The sequence below is a fragment of the Peromyscus leucopus genome, chromosome 5, assembly GCF_004664715.2.
Source record: "Peromyscus leucopus breed LL Stock chromosome 5, UCI_PerLeu_2.1, whole genome shotgun sequence".
Lineage (NCBI taxonomy): Eukaryota > Metazoa > Chordata > Mammalia > Rodentia > Cricetidae > Peromyscus > Peromyscus leucopus.
Window position 1 is genome coordinate 107,234,108 of NC_051067.1, and position 16,355 is coordinate 107,250,462.

Sequence of the window (16,355 nt, forward strand, 5' to 3'; positions counted from 1 at the left end):
CACAACCTTTCTTAACCCACCCCAGGCCAGCTAGTAACAGTCACGGTCTGGCTTCCAGAAGACCCACGGCTTTTTCCATAATGAAAATAAGCACTAAGCCCGCAAAAGCATAAAAAAGTTTATTGGAGCATCAGAGCTGGTGGAGCGGATATTGCTGAGTCTTGGGCAAGGGAGGCCGATCCCGCCGGCCTTGAGCCCCCTAAAATGCACTCGGTGCGGCGAAGATGGGGTGTTGCATAGAGTCGGGCCGGCCGTTCCTACACGGCCCTCCTGCCTCTAGTTCACACTAAGGCAGGCCATCTTCACCGCCGCCAGGTGCCCCGGGCTCGCCGCTGCTCGGGCTCACAAAAACGGCCGGCGAGCGTGTCTGTACCACAAGCCCAGACTCTCGGCCCCTGGCTCCTGGGGCGCCCAGCGCAGCACTGCCCAGGCGTGTCTGGGCCACTGGAATCTCTTCCATGGACTCGGCTGATGCTGAGTAGTAAGCGCCTGCAGAGCCAGCCGCATGCACCGGACTGGCATTGGTGGAATCCGATGAAGAGCTGGAGTGGTGGCCAGGGGTCCCAGTCTCTGCACAATGAGGAATTTTGGTTGAGACAAGGGCTGCAGCCATGGCTTTAAACCCCCCTCCCCGAACTAACCCAATAGGATCCAAGCAGAGGTGTTTGGTGCTCACCTCGTAACCTGGGCAGCGGGAGCTCCCGGTCCAAGACCCCAGACCTCGGCAATCGATACACACGCCGCTTCCTCTTTTTCTGCAAAGACAGAGGGAATGTGGGCCACTTCCCCAGACCCACTTTGCCAAAAGCAGCAGAGGTACTCATCAGAGTGGAGGCTTCTTTTCCATCTCCCTCTTCTTGGGCAGAGGTCCAAACCCAGTCCCTCCTACCTGGGGTTGCATCCGTGGAGGCAGAGCCAGTGTGTCTGAGGAGGAGGAGGGCAGTGGTGGTTCCACTTGGCCTTGGGTGGCAAGAAACTGGGAAGGACTGAAGTAAAAGCCAGAGAGCAAGCTCTAGATGCTGCCCCCAGAGTCCCTCCCTGCTAGAGGTTCCCTTCCTAGCAGTACAGAGAGACACTGACCCATCCAAGATTTTGCTGAGCTGGACTCAGACCCATGCTTTGACCTACCTCCCTTCTCCCACCCCCATGGGGAGAGCCAGGTGGTACTTACTTGGCATTTAATGCTGCGGGCCTGGCCTGGCCAGAGGGCTCTGGACGCACATGGCTGAAGGTCCTCATGTAAAACTCCATCTCCTCGGGAAAGAGGGAGTCAGGAATGCTGAGAGGCTGTCTGAATCCACAGCCTCTTAAGCCCTGGACACACCTTGTCACTGACTTCTCTAGAAGCTTGGTGGCCTCATGTTCTAAGGGGTCCTGGGCTGTCTTCCTGGTTCTCAGATGTGCTGGGAAAGCCCTTCTGCAGGGCAAGGTTTCCAACACTATTTCTAGATCTTACCTCACCACAAAGACTCACTTCATCTAGTCAAACTCCAGCTGTTCTACTTGAGGAAGGCTGAAGGCCTTTAGGTCCAGTATGCCCAGACTGGGGGAGCATAGCCAAGAGGTTCTTAGGGACAAGACACTCAAGAAAGGCCCTCACCTGCTCCTGGCTCCTCCTCAGGGCTCCAGGCACTAGCTAACTTGTTCAGTGGCCAGGAGACCACAAAGGCTTCACAGGCCAGCAGTTTGTGTGCTCCAGGCTGTGGACACTAAGGGGTCATTCTGGCTGCTGGAAAGGAGGATGTGGGTGCAATCCTTGTTGTCTCAATTCCCCAAAGGGGAGGGAACAGGTGAAGAAATAGTACTACAGCCCCGAATCTTGGTCCATACAAAGAGAACTTCATGGCAGTACAAGTGACCTTGAATCAAAGGGCTGGGAGTGACGAGGCCGGCCCCACGGCATGCCAGATGCTTTGCCGAGAGAACTGCAGGTGAAGAAATAAAAGACCGGGAAAAGCTAGCTCAGGAAGGGCGTGGGGCAGAGGGCAAAGGGCGGGGCCAGTGAGCTGGAGGGAGCACCCAGACAGCTGTCGCCTACTAGGCAGTCGTTTCCATGGCGACAGAGGCGTCCTGACTAAGGCAGAGACGACACTGTAACAGAAAGCCGTCTCTAAAACAAGCCTATGTTTTGGGGGCAACGGCTCTAGAGAGGGGCCCCTCCCAAATTCCTGCTGCGTGGGGGTGGGGAGGCTGCCTGCCGGGTCCCTGAGAGTTTTAGGGACTAGCCACCACTGGCTGACTGCACAGATGCAAAGGCTGAGGCCGAAGATAAGCCCCATGCTCAAACTTTGCCCAAGATGACCCGTTGGGGAGGATATGGGGAGGATATGGGGATACCTGCCCACGCAGAGCAGCACAGGGGTCAGAAGCGAGTCCCAGGTACTAGAGCCTTAAGGTCATTTTCCTCACACCTTTCTCCTCCTTTAGTAAGAACTCAACACCCCACAGCACCCAGCAGGGGTGGGCAAAGGCTGCTTTGGATCCCCTAGTATCCAGGATAGGCTAGAAGTCAGGCTCCAACCAGCTGAAAGGAAGTCTGTGACTATCACCAGGAGGAGCCCACTCACTTCCCTCCTCTGCTCCGAACTGATCCTCAGGTTCCTTCCTCAGAAACCTTCAAACATTTGCACATTCCTGAACGGCACTTTGGAACCTCTCAGCCACAGTGTTCTCTCTTGTGTAAAAGAGAACAAGCACCTGGCTCCTATGGAGTAGGTTTCCCCTCAAGTTAGCTGGAGACAAACAGAATTGGATTAAACGTCTTTGCTGTTACCACAACTGGGCCCAAAAGGTGCAGGCTCTGGAGTCTGGGCACCCAGCAAGTCTTGCCCACTTACTCTACTGATACTCTAGGTCGGACGGCTGCCACTGTCTGCACAGCTCAGAGCCCAGCACCAGGGCAGGTTGTGATAGACAGTGTGATGGGGTTCTCTACCAGTTGCTAGCACTCCTCAGCCTGGCCCACAGGCGGGGTTCAAGCCCTGGAGATGAGAAAAGGAGAGGCAGGGTCCTTTTCCAACCCGCCCACCAGCCTGTGTTTGTATCCAGTTGCCATGAGGATTTGGGATCCAAGGTTCAGCCTTCCCAGCAAAGTCTGCCTGGGCCCCCTGCCTTTACAGTCCCTAGGGGCTTTGAGGACTGGACCACCTCCATCCCCAGCTGCTGACCTCAGGAAGCCAGGGGGCGTGGGAATGGAGATAGGCTGGTCAGCAGCTGGGCTGGCCAGGCCAGGCCAGGGCCTAGATTGCAGGGTTCCTGCTTTGTTCTCGATATGTGGAGCCCTTAACTCTTCTCAGACTGGGCTTCTGTTTAACCTTTCTGGACTTTCAATGTGCCCATCTTCAACACGGACTGGTAACAGCTGCCCCTATTCTAAAACTAAAATGGGATAAGATCTAAGAAGTCAAGATTATAGATGAAGGGAACTGATGATTACAGCCTAACTGCCAGTTAACAACCGGTGCTCGGCTTCCTCTACCACACGCTGGTGCCTGCACAGGAAGGTACAGTGGGCCTGCAGAAACATGGGTCTCCTTTTGGCTGTGTTAGTGTCCATGGGCCCAGCACGGCTGGGTCCTGCTTCCCCAGGGCCCACTCGACCTGCTGTTCTAGGCTTTCTTTCCTTACATGGTCTCCTCAATGGCTCTTGCTGCACAGCCCACTCCCCACCACACACAGACAGACACACAGACACACACACACACACACACACACACACACACACACTCAGTCCAGGCCTCTGGACCACCTCTATACCTGTAGGGGCCGCATCTTGCGGGGGCATGACTCAAGCTCCTTGTGGGTCTCCTTTGCTTCCTGAGCTGGGCGGTGCTGTACGATGTACTCATAGGTGGTAAGCTTGTGCCACACTGGTGGGTGTGGGAAGAGAGGAGTCAGTAGTGGACAGGTGGCCCTGGAACTCAGGAGGGAGGGCAGCCAGCACTAGGTTCAAATCCCTATCCACATATATACTAAGCAGTGGAGCAAAACCAGGCCTACCACAAAGAACCAACACTGGTAAGGTCCATGACTTCAAGGCTCTACAGCCCCAAAAGGCACCTCCCTGCAGTCAAGATTCCATCCCCTTCACTGCGAGCTTGGAGGAGGCACTTACTTAAATAAATGTGGAAGCAGAGCAGGTGGCCAAGCAGGGCTGTAGAAAGCAGGCCTAGAAGGATGAGGAGGGCAGCCAGGGCCAGGATGGCAGGAGCCTGGGTCTCCACAGGGGCAGCAGGCAAGAACACAAACCACACATCTGTGTGATTCTTCAAGACTGCAAGGCATAGGCAGTCTGTGCTTAGCCAGGGGTCGGGGTGCATTGATTAAAAGATGTCTGTGTCAAGAACCCACACCGACCTTCAAAGTGTTGGTTGGTACGAAGCCGCATGGGGTTGACAAAGAACTCCACGAAGACATACGTGGCCACCAGCACCAGGAGCAGAACACCCAATAAAGCAGATGCCACACTGTGTAGAAAGAGGCTGGCCCAGCCATGGGCACTGGTCAGCACTCAGGAGCTCTAGCCTGGTAAGGGTCAGAAGCCCAGAAGCCAGGCTCCTGACCTCAAAGCCCCAACTACTCAGAAGTCAAAGTCATAGAGCCTGAAGACAGGCAACCAGTTACCAGGCTCCCCATCTTTGTCTGGACCAATGGGATGGAAGACTCCAAAGCCACCCTCATCCATCCCAAACATCACCTTCCCAGCATGCGCACACCCTACCCATGCCTGTGTGCTGCGTTACAAGCAGTCTTCCACAGAGCCCAGACTCAGATGACCTGAACCCCCAGATCCCAGGTGACTCTCACCGGTAGTTCCTCTCGCCCACGCAGTTGTTGAGCCATTTGCAATGATGGTCGAAGCCGCATACGCACTTGTTACAGGCGCTGCAGTGTTTGGATCGCGCACTCCTGCGGAGGGTTAGGGAAGGCACCTCGCGGTCGGCCAGCCCAGCCCACCTTGGCAGGTGTAGCGACCTGAGTCAGGCCTGGTTCCAAATTACCCACAAGCACCTCCGCCCCTCCGGGATCACTGCAGAGAGGAGCACACGCGCCCTCTGGCGGAAACACAGGGTGGGACCCCTGGAGAAGGTTCTGAGAACCAGACAGTACAGGGAAGGGGGTGCTTTGTGGGGTCCCACTCTTAAACTACACAACTACGTAAAGTTCACATGAGAAGGAAAAAGAGGCGTTCTTCCAAGCAAGGACCTCTGTGCCAGACCACACACAAGATGCAGGTGTGGGACCTGAGGCAGAATGCATAGCTGCCCAACTGGTGCCTTAATTGCACTTCTAACAGCTCCAGTTTGGGGTCACTTTCCTTGTCATCCTACGGGAGTTTTTCTGGCACTCTTCCAGAAGGCCTGTGTGGGCTAACTGAAGGAGCCAAAAGAAGAGGTGTTCACTGTCAACTAGGGGCATTAAGGAAGCTCATGGGCGAGGGACCCGTGAGAGAAGGCCACATTAGGCTACAAGTGGGGTCTCCCCCGGAGGCATCACGGAAGACCCAAATGAGTATGGGAGAGGAGCGCATGATCTCCCTGCCTTATTCATGGAAATCAACTGCCAGAGCCACTCAGAACATGTGCTAGCTGCTGCTTAGGGAATGACAACAGGCCTCTGGTTCCTGTAGACAGACCCTTCCAACAGGCTACTGTAGGCCTCCAGATCCCAAGTCAACCCATCCCTGAGTCTGGAGATTTCGAAGCTCCAGTGATGTAGGGAAGAGTCCTAGAGAGGTACTGTGATTTGCCAAAGGAGCACGGGTGTTCCACATTGTCTCCTCTCCTCGATAGCAGTAGGACATGAAGCAAGCCACTTGGCCTCTCTGGCCTCAGACCCCTCGTGGGTAACTGAGTAAAGGAGATGGGGGTGGGGTTAGGGGTGGGAGGGTTACGCAGCTAATGTGGCCTTGACTCTGCTGCTCAGTATCTTAGTGACTTCTGGACACCTCCAGCTTTCTGAGCAGTAGGTCCTGGCTCTTTTGTTAAAGAACACAGTACTTAGCACAGAACATATAAGCCTTAACTCCCCTCTTGCCCCTATCTGGGTGCTTTTAAGAGACCAAGATGTCACTAGTAGAGTGAGTCATTTAGAAATGATTGTGTGCTGCCACATGGCTCCTGGCTTTGCTCTAGGAAATGCTATTCCTCATCCTTTTTCTAGTCACTCTCAGGACACTCTGCCAAGACTCTTTGTTGTTTTGTTTGTTTGTTTGAATCTATGACTTACTATGTAGCCCTGGCTACACTCAAGCTCACTGAAATCCTCCTGCTTCAGCCTCCCAATTGCTGGGATTACAGGTATATACCACCATGCCCAGCTCTACTAAGACTCTTTTTGTCTTGTTTTTGAGACAGGGTCTTACTGTGTAGCCCTGGCTGTCCTGGAACTCACTATGTAGACCAGGCTGGCCTGAACTTACAGAGATCTGCCTGCCTCTTGCCTTCTAAGTGCTGGGATTAAAAGTGTGCACCATCATACCCACCCTCCACCACAACTCTTAACTATGGAAAGAACAAGTGTTCAGAGGCGTAACCATGAAGCCTGGTATGACCCTATTTACCCTGGATGTAACTGGTGACCCTCCAGGCACTCGCATGGCCCACATTCACGCACACGCATGCACTCACACATCCACGTCGCACAGGTTGCAGTGCAGGTCTTCAATGACGTGTGCATGCTGGCTGCGGTTGAAGATAGGCAGGGGCCCAGAATAGCTCTTGTCCCGCACATTGGCATCTGCTGGATCGATGGAGACAGCAGTCAGGTGCACCACAAGGTGGCCAGCAAAGATGGCACCCATGCACTAGCCCAGCAGGTTAAAGACTCAGTCCGTACTCTGCAAACCAAGAGCCCCACCCACTTTCTTGGACGGAGGACTCACCCTGTCCATGCAGGTTTCCTTTATACAGAGACTCTGCCTGTACTATGTTCTCCTGCCCCTTACCAAATTTCTTCATCAGACCCCTAAACCTTCAACCTAATAGGGTCATATGACAATGGAGCCCAAGGCCAGTACTACTTGCTACTGCCTCCAAGGGGTCTAGCCACAGGGCTTAGGCTTACCATTTCAGGCCTGGTACAAGCCAGTTTCAGAAGGTGAAAAAGACATTATCCCCTAAGGTCAGAGACCTAAGCTGAAATTCTGAGCTTGTTTTCCTTATTTTATAGGAAGCAACTTCCGAGATGGAAGCAGCTCCCCCTTTCAATAGCTAGGCCAGGCGGAGAACCACTTTCAGACAGGACTGATCTAATTGCTGCCTCCCCCACCTCAAGTCCTGGCACTTGGCACCCTAAGCTGAGTGTCTGGGATAGCTTCACATGTTCAGTGCCAACCAGGGCAGTGTAACTAACTCCTGGAACTAAAATGAGGCTTTCCCATGACTTTGCTGAGCCAAATACAGGAAATGAGTATGCTGCCGACTGACTGTGACATCTACACACAAGCTCACCAATAGGTTCCACCTGTGCTGCCGACTGGCTGTGACATCTACACACAAGCTCACCAAGAGGTTCTGCCCAGGCAGATAGTTCTTTTCTTCCCTCTACCTACTCATCCATGAGCATTCTTTGTCCTCTTACTAGCCAGGCGGGTACCATCCCTTCATCACTCAGGATCTAACCATTATTCATCCTTTAGGCAGCTGCCCAACAGCCCTCTTATCTCACTCAGGAGCCAAATTCCTCTGTCTGTATGAGCTGGGCTCTTCCAGAATGTGTTATACCACAGCTGAAAGAGCCAAATCTGTGCTTAACACTGAGCTCTCTATCCTTATGGTCAATGCTATGAGTTAACTCTTCACCTCTTGCCTGGGTTACTGGAGAACCTCACACTCTTCTCCAGAGCCTACCCTTCCTGTGTTCCAGGAGTGAGCTTTCAAAAGCCTCCACCTAAGCTCTTCCCTGCATTAAGGCCTACAGTGACTCTAACCGGCTCTCTAGTTGAAGTTCATGCCTTAGCCCAGGGCCAAAGCTCGCCTTGATCTGGCTCCTTCCAACTCTAGACGCTCACTGTGGGCAAACATTTAGCTTCCTGCCCTCTTCGAGCTTTCTCTACCATTTCATTCACTCAACTGTTTACACAGTTCTTCCTTTTGCACCAGGCACGAAGGAATACGGGAAGAGTTGGTCCTGAGCCCTAAGAAGCCTGCTTCATGATGGAAAGCACAGATACTGATCAAATAACAGGTCAGTTCCATCCGTTTATAACTGATGACTTTATCTAGTCCGACAGATAGGGAGACTTCTCTGAAGAAGTGTCATCGTAGCTGAGATGTGGGAAAAGAATGTGTAACAGGGCCTTGGAAGGCAAGGCAGAGGGAATAAAAGGACTAGGCTGATACCCGAACCATGCAAGAGTGTCAGCCACGCAAGGGTCCCAGCTCATGACTGCCATATAAGAATGGGGTTTAAATTCCTCCATGCTGCCAAATTCTGAGCTTTCAAAGGAAAAAAAAAAAAAAAAAAAAAAAAAAAAAAACTAGGCTTGCCAGATGGTGGTGGCACACGCCTTTGATCCCAGTACGGAGGCAGAAGCAGGCAGATCTTTGTGAGTTCAAGGCCAGCATGGTCTACAGAGCTGGTTCCAAGACAGCCAGTGATACACAGAGAAATCTGTCTCAGGGAAAACAAACAACAACAACAAAAAAACTAATAATAATCTAGGCTTCCTGTGTTCCAGAGATCTCTCAGTGTTTAAACATTAAAAGAAATAAATGATTTTCAAAACATGTAGAAGACCTGTGCATTTTTTATATTCATCATCGTACAATTTTACACAATTTGCCAACCAGACTTGCTCATTGGGCTGTCAGCTCTTGACCTCTGACTCAGTTGGTAAGGCAAGGGCTTCTAGGAAGAGATTACTGTTGTCAAAATAGGGAAAATAAAAGGAAGCTGAACAGGCAGACCTCACATTCAGAAAGCCATGGAAGACTAATGAGAACCTTGAGCCTCGTTTTTTTTGTTTTTTGTTTTCAAGATTTATTTATTATGTATACAGTGTCCTGCCTGCATGTATGCCTGCAGGCCAGAAGAGGGCACCAGATCTCATTACAGATGGTTGTGAGCCACCATGTAGTTGCTGGGAATTGAACCCATGACCTTTGGAAGAGGTCTGTGCTCTTAACCTCTGAGCCATCTATCCAGCCCCCAAGCCTCATTTCTTAAAGGAGGAAGAAGCTGCTAGATTTTGAGCTAGTGAAACATTATCAGACAGTGTGTGTGTGTGTGTGTGTAAGAGTACCCTGGCTGCAGGATAAAGATGGCCAGGAGAAAGGGAGGGAGGGAGGGAGGGAGAAGCAGAGGCAGTGTATGTATGTGTGAGAGAGTTCAGAGTGCTCTGGCTGCAGCTGCGGGTAGCCAGGAGTAGGAGTGCACAGGGAGACTGACTTGGAACTTAAACAGCCATCTAGGTTAGAGAGGCAGGGAGCAGTGGGAAGGAATGGTGGGAAAGAGGAAAGAGGTAAACTCCCCAGTCCTGAGGACTGACTGCCTATCAGCAGTGGAGGAAAGGGGAGCCAGCTGAGTGTGTGAATGAGGCGGGGAGAGCAGCGGCAAGCAGCAGGAGAGCTGCTGGGGCCATCCGAGCCCTTCCCAACAGTTACCTGGAGTGGGACCACTGTGTCCAACCTACCAATCTCCCCTCCCCCTGGCCCCTAAGCACCCAAATCTCACCTCTGTATCCCTGGAGCTCAGGCCCATCCTGGGCCCACAGTGGGGACCTGGTACCCACTTCATTCCTCAGAGGCCCTGAGAGCTTGCGTTAATGGAAGCAAATTTTGATGGAACCATATAGCCTTGGTCAGGCTGCCAGACTAGGTGGCTCTGGGAGCTTCCATGTGGCTCAAAGAAGATAGAGAGAATATAAAGTAATTCAAAGCCTCAAATCATTCCAGTTGCTCAGTCTTAGTAGCCCTCTGGCCTCACTGGGTACTAGCTGTGTGATCTGAAAAAGTCACTATCCCGTCTGAGCCTCTTTCTTAATATAATGGTCTTGAATGAGACATGTCCCCCATACGCTCATGTATTTAAACACTTGGTCACCGACTAGTGGCAATGTTGCAGAGGTTATAGAGCCTTTATGAGGTGCAGCCTTGCTGGAGAAGCACATTATTGGGGGGCAGGGTTTGAGAGTTCATAGCCTGGATCTGCTTCCTGCTCACTCTCTCTTCCTGTGTGCACTTGAGATGTGCATGGCTTCCTGCCTCCTGCCATGCCTTTCCCACATTATGAACATTGTCAACCCTCTGGAACCGTAAGCTAGAACAGACTCTTTCTTCTATCACTTGCTTTTGGTCACAGAATGCTAATACGATCGCTGGCTGTCCGATGCTGATTAAGCGTGACCACGCCAGACACTTTTCTATCACTGCGTCAAAAACAAAAAACGTAACCGACACACTTCATTAGTGGGGATACCTTCCTTACAGGATCGTCCTAAGGACCAGAGAAGAACATCCCTGCCAAGTGTGCAGCACATGTAAGTGCTCACTAAATGCCACTTTTGTTTACTGTTTCTTGCTCTGATCCTCCTCACTCCGAGCCAGGTGCCCGAGTCAGGGATGGAGCTATTGCAGACCGCAGGAGAATGTCCCATGAAGTACTCCACCTAACCACACCAAGGCCCATGGTCATCTTAAGAACGTCATTTCCTATTCACTCACCCAGCTGTTGATCTGGCCTTGGGCTCCTGTGAACCAGGAAGCCCCAGTGTCACTGAGGGTGACAGTCTTCTCCAGACGCCCTCTACCCCACTGCCTTTGGCACTCAGCGGCCCAGGGCTCCAGGGTCCCCCAGGAAAGCACACTTCCACTAACAGCCAACGCCTTTATGTTCACACACTTTCTAATAAGCCCTCAGAAGTAAACAGAACCCCTCCTGTGGACCAGAGAGCTGGAGGAGCTGCTCTGATGAGCACAGCCCAGAGGGGGCTGAGCTGAGACCAAGCCCTGCTGGCATGTGCTCTCCAGCTTGTCCCTACCCCCCTCTCAGAAATCCTCTTTAGGAGGCTGGTGCCAGCAGACAGGAAGAGGAACTCTCTGAAGAGGGGCACACAGAGGCCTACGCACCCTACACCCAGCCCTGTTTGCTGTCCTTGGGGGCTGTGACCAGGGCTAGGACAGCCAGACCATAAGGCTCAACAAGTGAGTGTCTGTCACTGTTCCTAGGAGTTTGCAGGGCATTTCTATGTCCCCTTTTGGCGTAAACACCCTCATCCTAATATCAATAAGTGTGCAAATATTCCTAGGCATAGCAAAATAATGTCTATAAATAAAACCACATTTTAAATGTACCAAGAAACTTACTATGTGGGAAAACTATACCGTGACAAATTCCTTCACAAGTGAAATAATTGCTCCCTAACTTGCTGTTCCAAATGAGGATCGAACCCAGGACTTTGCACATTCGGGGCAAATACTCTACCAACTGAGCTATAATCCCATCCCCTGATTTGCCCTTCTTTAGCTCAGGCATAATCAGCCGGAAGATGCTTTAGGAATCTTTGTCAGATCTTCTCTGGCATTTATGGGTTCTGAAGAATTTTAGGGCTGTCCATTCACTTTTATCAGAGGAAGGGTCAAGCCTGGCAGAAAATCAACCAAGTCAACCCTACTCTACACCACCATGTGCTCCCTAAGACCCTGAGCCAGCTTCAGACTTCTGCCTTCTTCTCTATCCATCTCCCCAACTTTTCCAGTCCCATATAGTCCAAGGATACAGCATAGCCAGCAGGCACCCAGGGGTGAGGCAGGAGGGGAACAAGAACCCCAAAGCCAATCACTGCGAAGAAGAGGTAGAGCAGCCAGGCCACGATCTGGAGTGGATGAGGAGGCCAGCTCCATCCATTCCGGCGAGACCGCTGGCCCTGCGCTTCTGGGGAAGGGCCGCTGTCCTGGGAAGGCGCTGTCCACACACTCTTCTCAGGGGCTGTCTTGTTGGAGGGCTTGTTGCAGATGTTCATCTCCAGAGGGAAGAGTAGAGAGCATTAAGTCCAAAAAGGCCCAGTGGGAACACAGGGCCCTGGCTGCAGCCAGGATTGAGCAGGAGGGTAGGGACCAGCAGGGGCTGTACATTCTGCAGGGGAACCTGGGGTCCTAGCCTAATAGACATATGCAGTTGGGGGTGGGGTGGTAATAAAGTACTGTCCTAAAACTCAAGAACAGACTCTGACCCCAGCCTGGCCAGGACAAGGGAGGAGGGTCCAGAGTTATTCAGGACACAGTGTGGCTGCCCATTACTCAAAGTGCTCTGTCTCCACAGCCATAAGAGTGAAACTCAATAAGACATGTTCTCATCTGGTAACAATATCAGGCTGGGGCCAGAACGATGAGAACACATGCTGATTCTGTTAGGATTAGTCACCTCCGTCCTGAGATCCAAATCAAGTGTCAGAGAGGGCCCCCCTTATCCTTTGCTAAGGGAAACAGGCAGTGGGGGTGTTCAGAAAGGAGATCTGGCCTCAGCTGCTTAGCAGACACATAATCCCCTTAGGATCAGGGACCAAGAACTTCTCCCCTGTGCTTCAGAGGGGTTCTCTATGGTTTCTTGGCTGAGGAGGGAGGATTCTTCTTTGATTCCTTCTAGCAGAATAAATGACCATGTTTCTCCCAGTCAACCTGGGCCTGGTGTATAGATTTACCAGAAGGGTAAAGGTTACTGAGAGAACTCCAAAAAGGTCAAGCCTTGGCCAGAGCCAGACCACCAGATGGCAGCAACCCCCTTCACTGGCCTCCTTGCTACAGCCCAGTTGCTGCCCAAGGCAGTAAGAACAGTAGGACCAGCTTGTGCTTTCAGGAGGAAGAGCCCTGCCCATCCGTATCTGCTGGGCTGACAACCCAAGCAGACAATGTCACACCTGGGCAAACAGGCCAGTTCTGAGCTCTTGGTGGGAAGGCCAGGAGCTGGCAGCAGACCCCAGGCAGCTAGACACACCTTTCAGGAGTCCATACCACAGGTCAGCAATCTCCAGTGTGGTTTGAATCTGCAGTTTCCCTCACACTGACTCCTAGCTAGAGGTGCTGTTTTGGGGAAGCTTCTGGAAACTCTGGGAGGTAGGACCTAATTAAGGGAGATGGGTCACTGGGGATGGGTTTATGGATGTATCCCTGCCTACCTCCTGCCTTGCTCTCTACTGCCTGGTCTGCTATGATGTAAACAGCTTCCAGGAAAAGAGCTACTCCACCACGATGGGCTGGGACCCTCGGAAACAGTGAGACATAACTCTGCGTCCTTGGGTAGTTTCTGTCAGGTACTGTCATTGCAGCTCTGCACAAGCAGAGAATAAACTGACTAAGCAAGAAGGCACCTCAGTACCTCAGCACGTCTACCTGGAGTAACTGACTTCACGGACCACAAATGTAACTGGATCATCCCCGCCCACCACAAGCATCCGGATGCAGCAAGATTTCCATGGGGTCCAAGCAGAGTCAGAGGCCCTGGGCTGAGTCCTGACTGGGACTGGGACTGCAATTTGGAGTACTCTGCCACTCTACACTAGCACCCCTCAAAGACAGTGAACATGCTGTAATTCATTCACCTCTGGTCCCCATGTCCCCTCCCCCAAGGATCAGGAGCCATACCTTGTATATAGTAGATGCTCAGTGAATGCTCGAGGACTTGAAAACATCTGCAATCAAGGCAAATATGTATAAGGTAAATGATGTATGATCCTGGCCAACCAAGGCTGCAGTGACTACCGTAACACCAGTTTGTCTGACTCCATTTTGTGGCTGCTTAGACAGTTCTCAGCCATCTACCCCCAACAGTCACATCTGCCTTGGCAATACACTTGGGGTTTCCATGACCCTGGCCACAGTCCAGATGTATTAACCAAAATAACTAATGTTTGTACAACTTAAACTAAAATAATCGAAGGTGTAAGTCAAATTAATTGTTGTGCTGTGTCTGAAGTAACTTCTATGTTCTGCCTAAACAAATGTTGCCAGGTTACTCTGACCCTACCTAACATTGTGGGTTTTGCCTTTCAAATCCCTGTACCCTGAGCTTCAGCACCAAGAGACTTGGAAGCGTGAAGCACTCTTGGTTGCTGGCCAAAGGAATGGCTCTTCCACTCTTAACCGACTCAGTCAGCGGGGCTGTCTACACCTTTCTCGAACAAGGCCAGGTGGCCCACTCTACTCTGGCTTCAGTCCTCTCTCACCCCTTCCGCATGGCCATGGCGTGACTCAGTGACAGATCCTCCACCCCACCTCCTCTGCCGACTAGCTGTCACCCTGACTACTGGACATTCACTCAAAGCCATTTTCTCTCAGCCCTCCTAAAGTCATCTCTGGATGTTCTCATCTCAAAGCTAAATGGAGTGACCTCAGTTTTCTTCAGACTTGGGTCAAGTCTTTAGTAAGAAGTACACGGGATAGGAGATCCCTGGCTTTGGAAGAAACGGGCCTAGGTTTGGCTTTGCACTTACTAGCTGAGAGGACTAGATTTCCTCCTCTGAAAAGTGGGGTGTGGATGCCCCCTAAGATACATAGCTCAGTGATACCGTAGGCAAATCCTACAAGTAAAGGCTCACTACATGGCAAATGTAATTACCTCAAATAGATCTCTGGTTTGTTCCTATCTCCTACCCCTAGCTGCGGCTACTGTGTCTGATCCTACAAGGTCTATGTCCAAATTGAGAGACTGGTTGAGGTTGCCACAGGAACAAGAAAACAGACATAATAAAACACAGACTTGCAGGCTGCAGGTGTAGTTCAGTGATAAAGGACTTGTCTAGCATATGGGAAGCCCTAGATTTAGTCCACAGATGCACACATGCGCGCGCGCGCGCACACACACACACACACACACACACACACACACACACTTGCATGTAGGAAAACTCAGAAAAATATAGTGATTGTAATCCACCATATGATAAAAATGATAGGAAAAACCATTTAGTTGCCCTCAGAAAGAAATCTGTATTTTTAATTCTAAACACTATTACCCAGAATTTAGCAGGCTTATCCATAATTGTTATAAAGCTGAACTGCCAAAATGTGTTGACCAGAATATTTTGACTTGCATTAATACTTTATATCTTTGTATATTCAATATCCATAGACATGAGAGGTGTGGTGCACACCTTTAATCCCAGCACTGGGGAGGCAGAGGCAGATGGACCTCTGTGAGTTCAAGGCCAGTCTGGCCTACCTGGTGAGTTCCAGGGTAGCCAGGGATATACAGTGAGACCATGTCTCACAAAAAGAAATTCACACATGCAATGGAGAAATGGCCAATATCTGATTTCTCACCCTTATTTATTTTTTTACTCACAATCATACCTTTACTTAATTATTTATTTTTTATTTATTATTATTATTATTATTTTATTTTATTTTTTTGGTTTTTCGAGACAGGGTTTCCCTGTGTAGCTTTGCGCCTTTCCTGGAACTTACTCTGTAGCCCAGACTGGCCTCGAACTCACAGAGATCTGCCTGCCTCTGCCTCCCGAGTGATGGGATTAAAGGTGTGTGCCACTACTGCCTGGCCATAGACATATATTTTGATACCTTTTGATCCTTTAAGGGAGAAAAATATCTAACATTCAAAACTATCAATAATAGGAAAAGAGTAAAACGTTGTTTTGAGGCAAGCTTGTACTTACTATGTAGCCATAGCTGCTCTCGATGACCTGCCTCCTCCTTCTGAGTGTTGGGATTACAGGCATGTGCCACCACACCCAGCTGCAAAGGAAAAAGTGAGCATGAAATACTCCACATCATAATAGACTCTTCTGTGTGTATACGTATCCATATCTACTACGTGTTCGTGTCTATGTGAGTGCACATGTGAGTGGGTGTGCCTGGGTATGAGTGTGGAGGCAGGAGGATAACCTTGGTATCACTGCTTAGGTGTCATCCACCCTTGGATGCTTACTTGCTTATTTATTTACAACATGCGTGTGTGCACATGCGCAGGAGCACAGGTTCCCAGAGTCCAGGAGAGGTCATCAGATCCCTGGAACTGGAGCTGCAGGTAGTTATGAGACATTTGGTGTGGGGGATGGGAACCAAAGCACCCAAGTGCTCTTCGCCACTGAACCATCTCTCCTGCCACAGTCCACCCTTTCAAACGGGGGAACTAGAGCCAGGAGTCACCCTGTGGATGCTGCCAACTGAGCCTGGATCCTCTGGAAGAGCAGCTAGTGAGCCATATCTCCACTTCCAGGGGATCTGACACCCTCTTCTAGACTCCAGGGGCACCAGGCATGCACATGGTACACAGACATGCATGTAAGCAAAACACCTATAGACAGAAAAAATAACATAATAATTTAAAAAGCATTTATTGGCTGGAGAGATGGCTCAGCGGTTAAGAGCACCGACTGCTCTTCCAGAAGTCCTGAGTTC

At 50.9% G+C, this 16,355-nt stretch overlaps 1 protein-coding gene across 6 annotated transcripts; it reads right to left on the reverse strand.

The window, feature by feature from the left end:
• Positions 1 to 102: 102 nt before the first annotated feature.
• Zdhhc1 (zinc finger DHHC-type containing 1) lies at positions 103 to 15,648 on the reverse strand. 6 transcript variants are annotated; one of them, XM_028854276.2, is made up of 12 exons: positions 15,611 to 15,648; positions 13,581 to 13,627; positions 11,720 to 11,962; positions 6,630 to 6,805; positions 4,807 to 4,908; positions 4,357 to 4,481; positions 4,115 to 4,273; positions 3,757 to 3,869; positions 1,172 to 1,251; positions 890 to 986; positions 677 to 755; positions 103 to 570 (listed from the first exon to the last, which is right to left on the reverse strand). In XM_028854276.2, exons 3-12 carry the CDS (start codon positions 11,960 to 11,962, stop codon positions 287 to 289), a joined length of 1,458 nt encoding a protein of 485 aa, XP_028710109.1. In that variant the 5' UTR covers positions 13,581 to 13,627; positions 15,611 to 15,648; the 3' UTR covers positions 103 to 286. The 6 variants fall into 6 exon arrangements, with proteins under 6 accessions (XP_028710109.1, XP_028710108.1, XP_028710111.1 ...); XM_028854275.2 differs by having other exon boundaries at positions 1,172 to 1,254; XM_028854278.2 differs by lacking the exon at positions 4,115 to 4,273 and having other exon boundaries at positions 1,172 to 1,254.
• Positions 15,649 to 16,355: the final 707 nt, after the last annotated feature.

Bases quoted from the DNA above. Each gene is read 5' to 3' on its own strand.
- Zdhhc1 (XM_028854275.2), bottom strand. From the start codon at position 11,962: ATGAACATCTGCAACAAGCCCTCCAACAAGACAGCCCCTGAGAAGAGT. The intron at 6,806-11,719 runs GTATCCTTGGAC...CTGCTGGGCTAG, and splicing joins GGGTGCCTGCTGGCTATGCT to TGCATGGGTGCCATCTTTGC. The intron at 987-1,171 runs GTAAGTACCACC...CTTTTACTTCAG, and splicing joins CCCGCAGCATTAAATGCCAA to TCCTTCCCAGTTTCTTGCCA.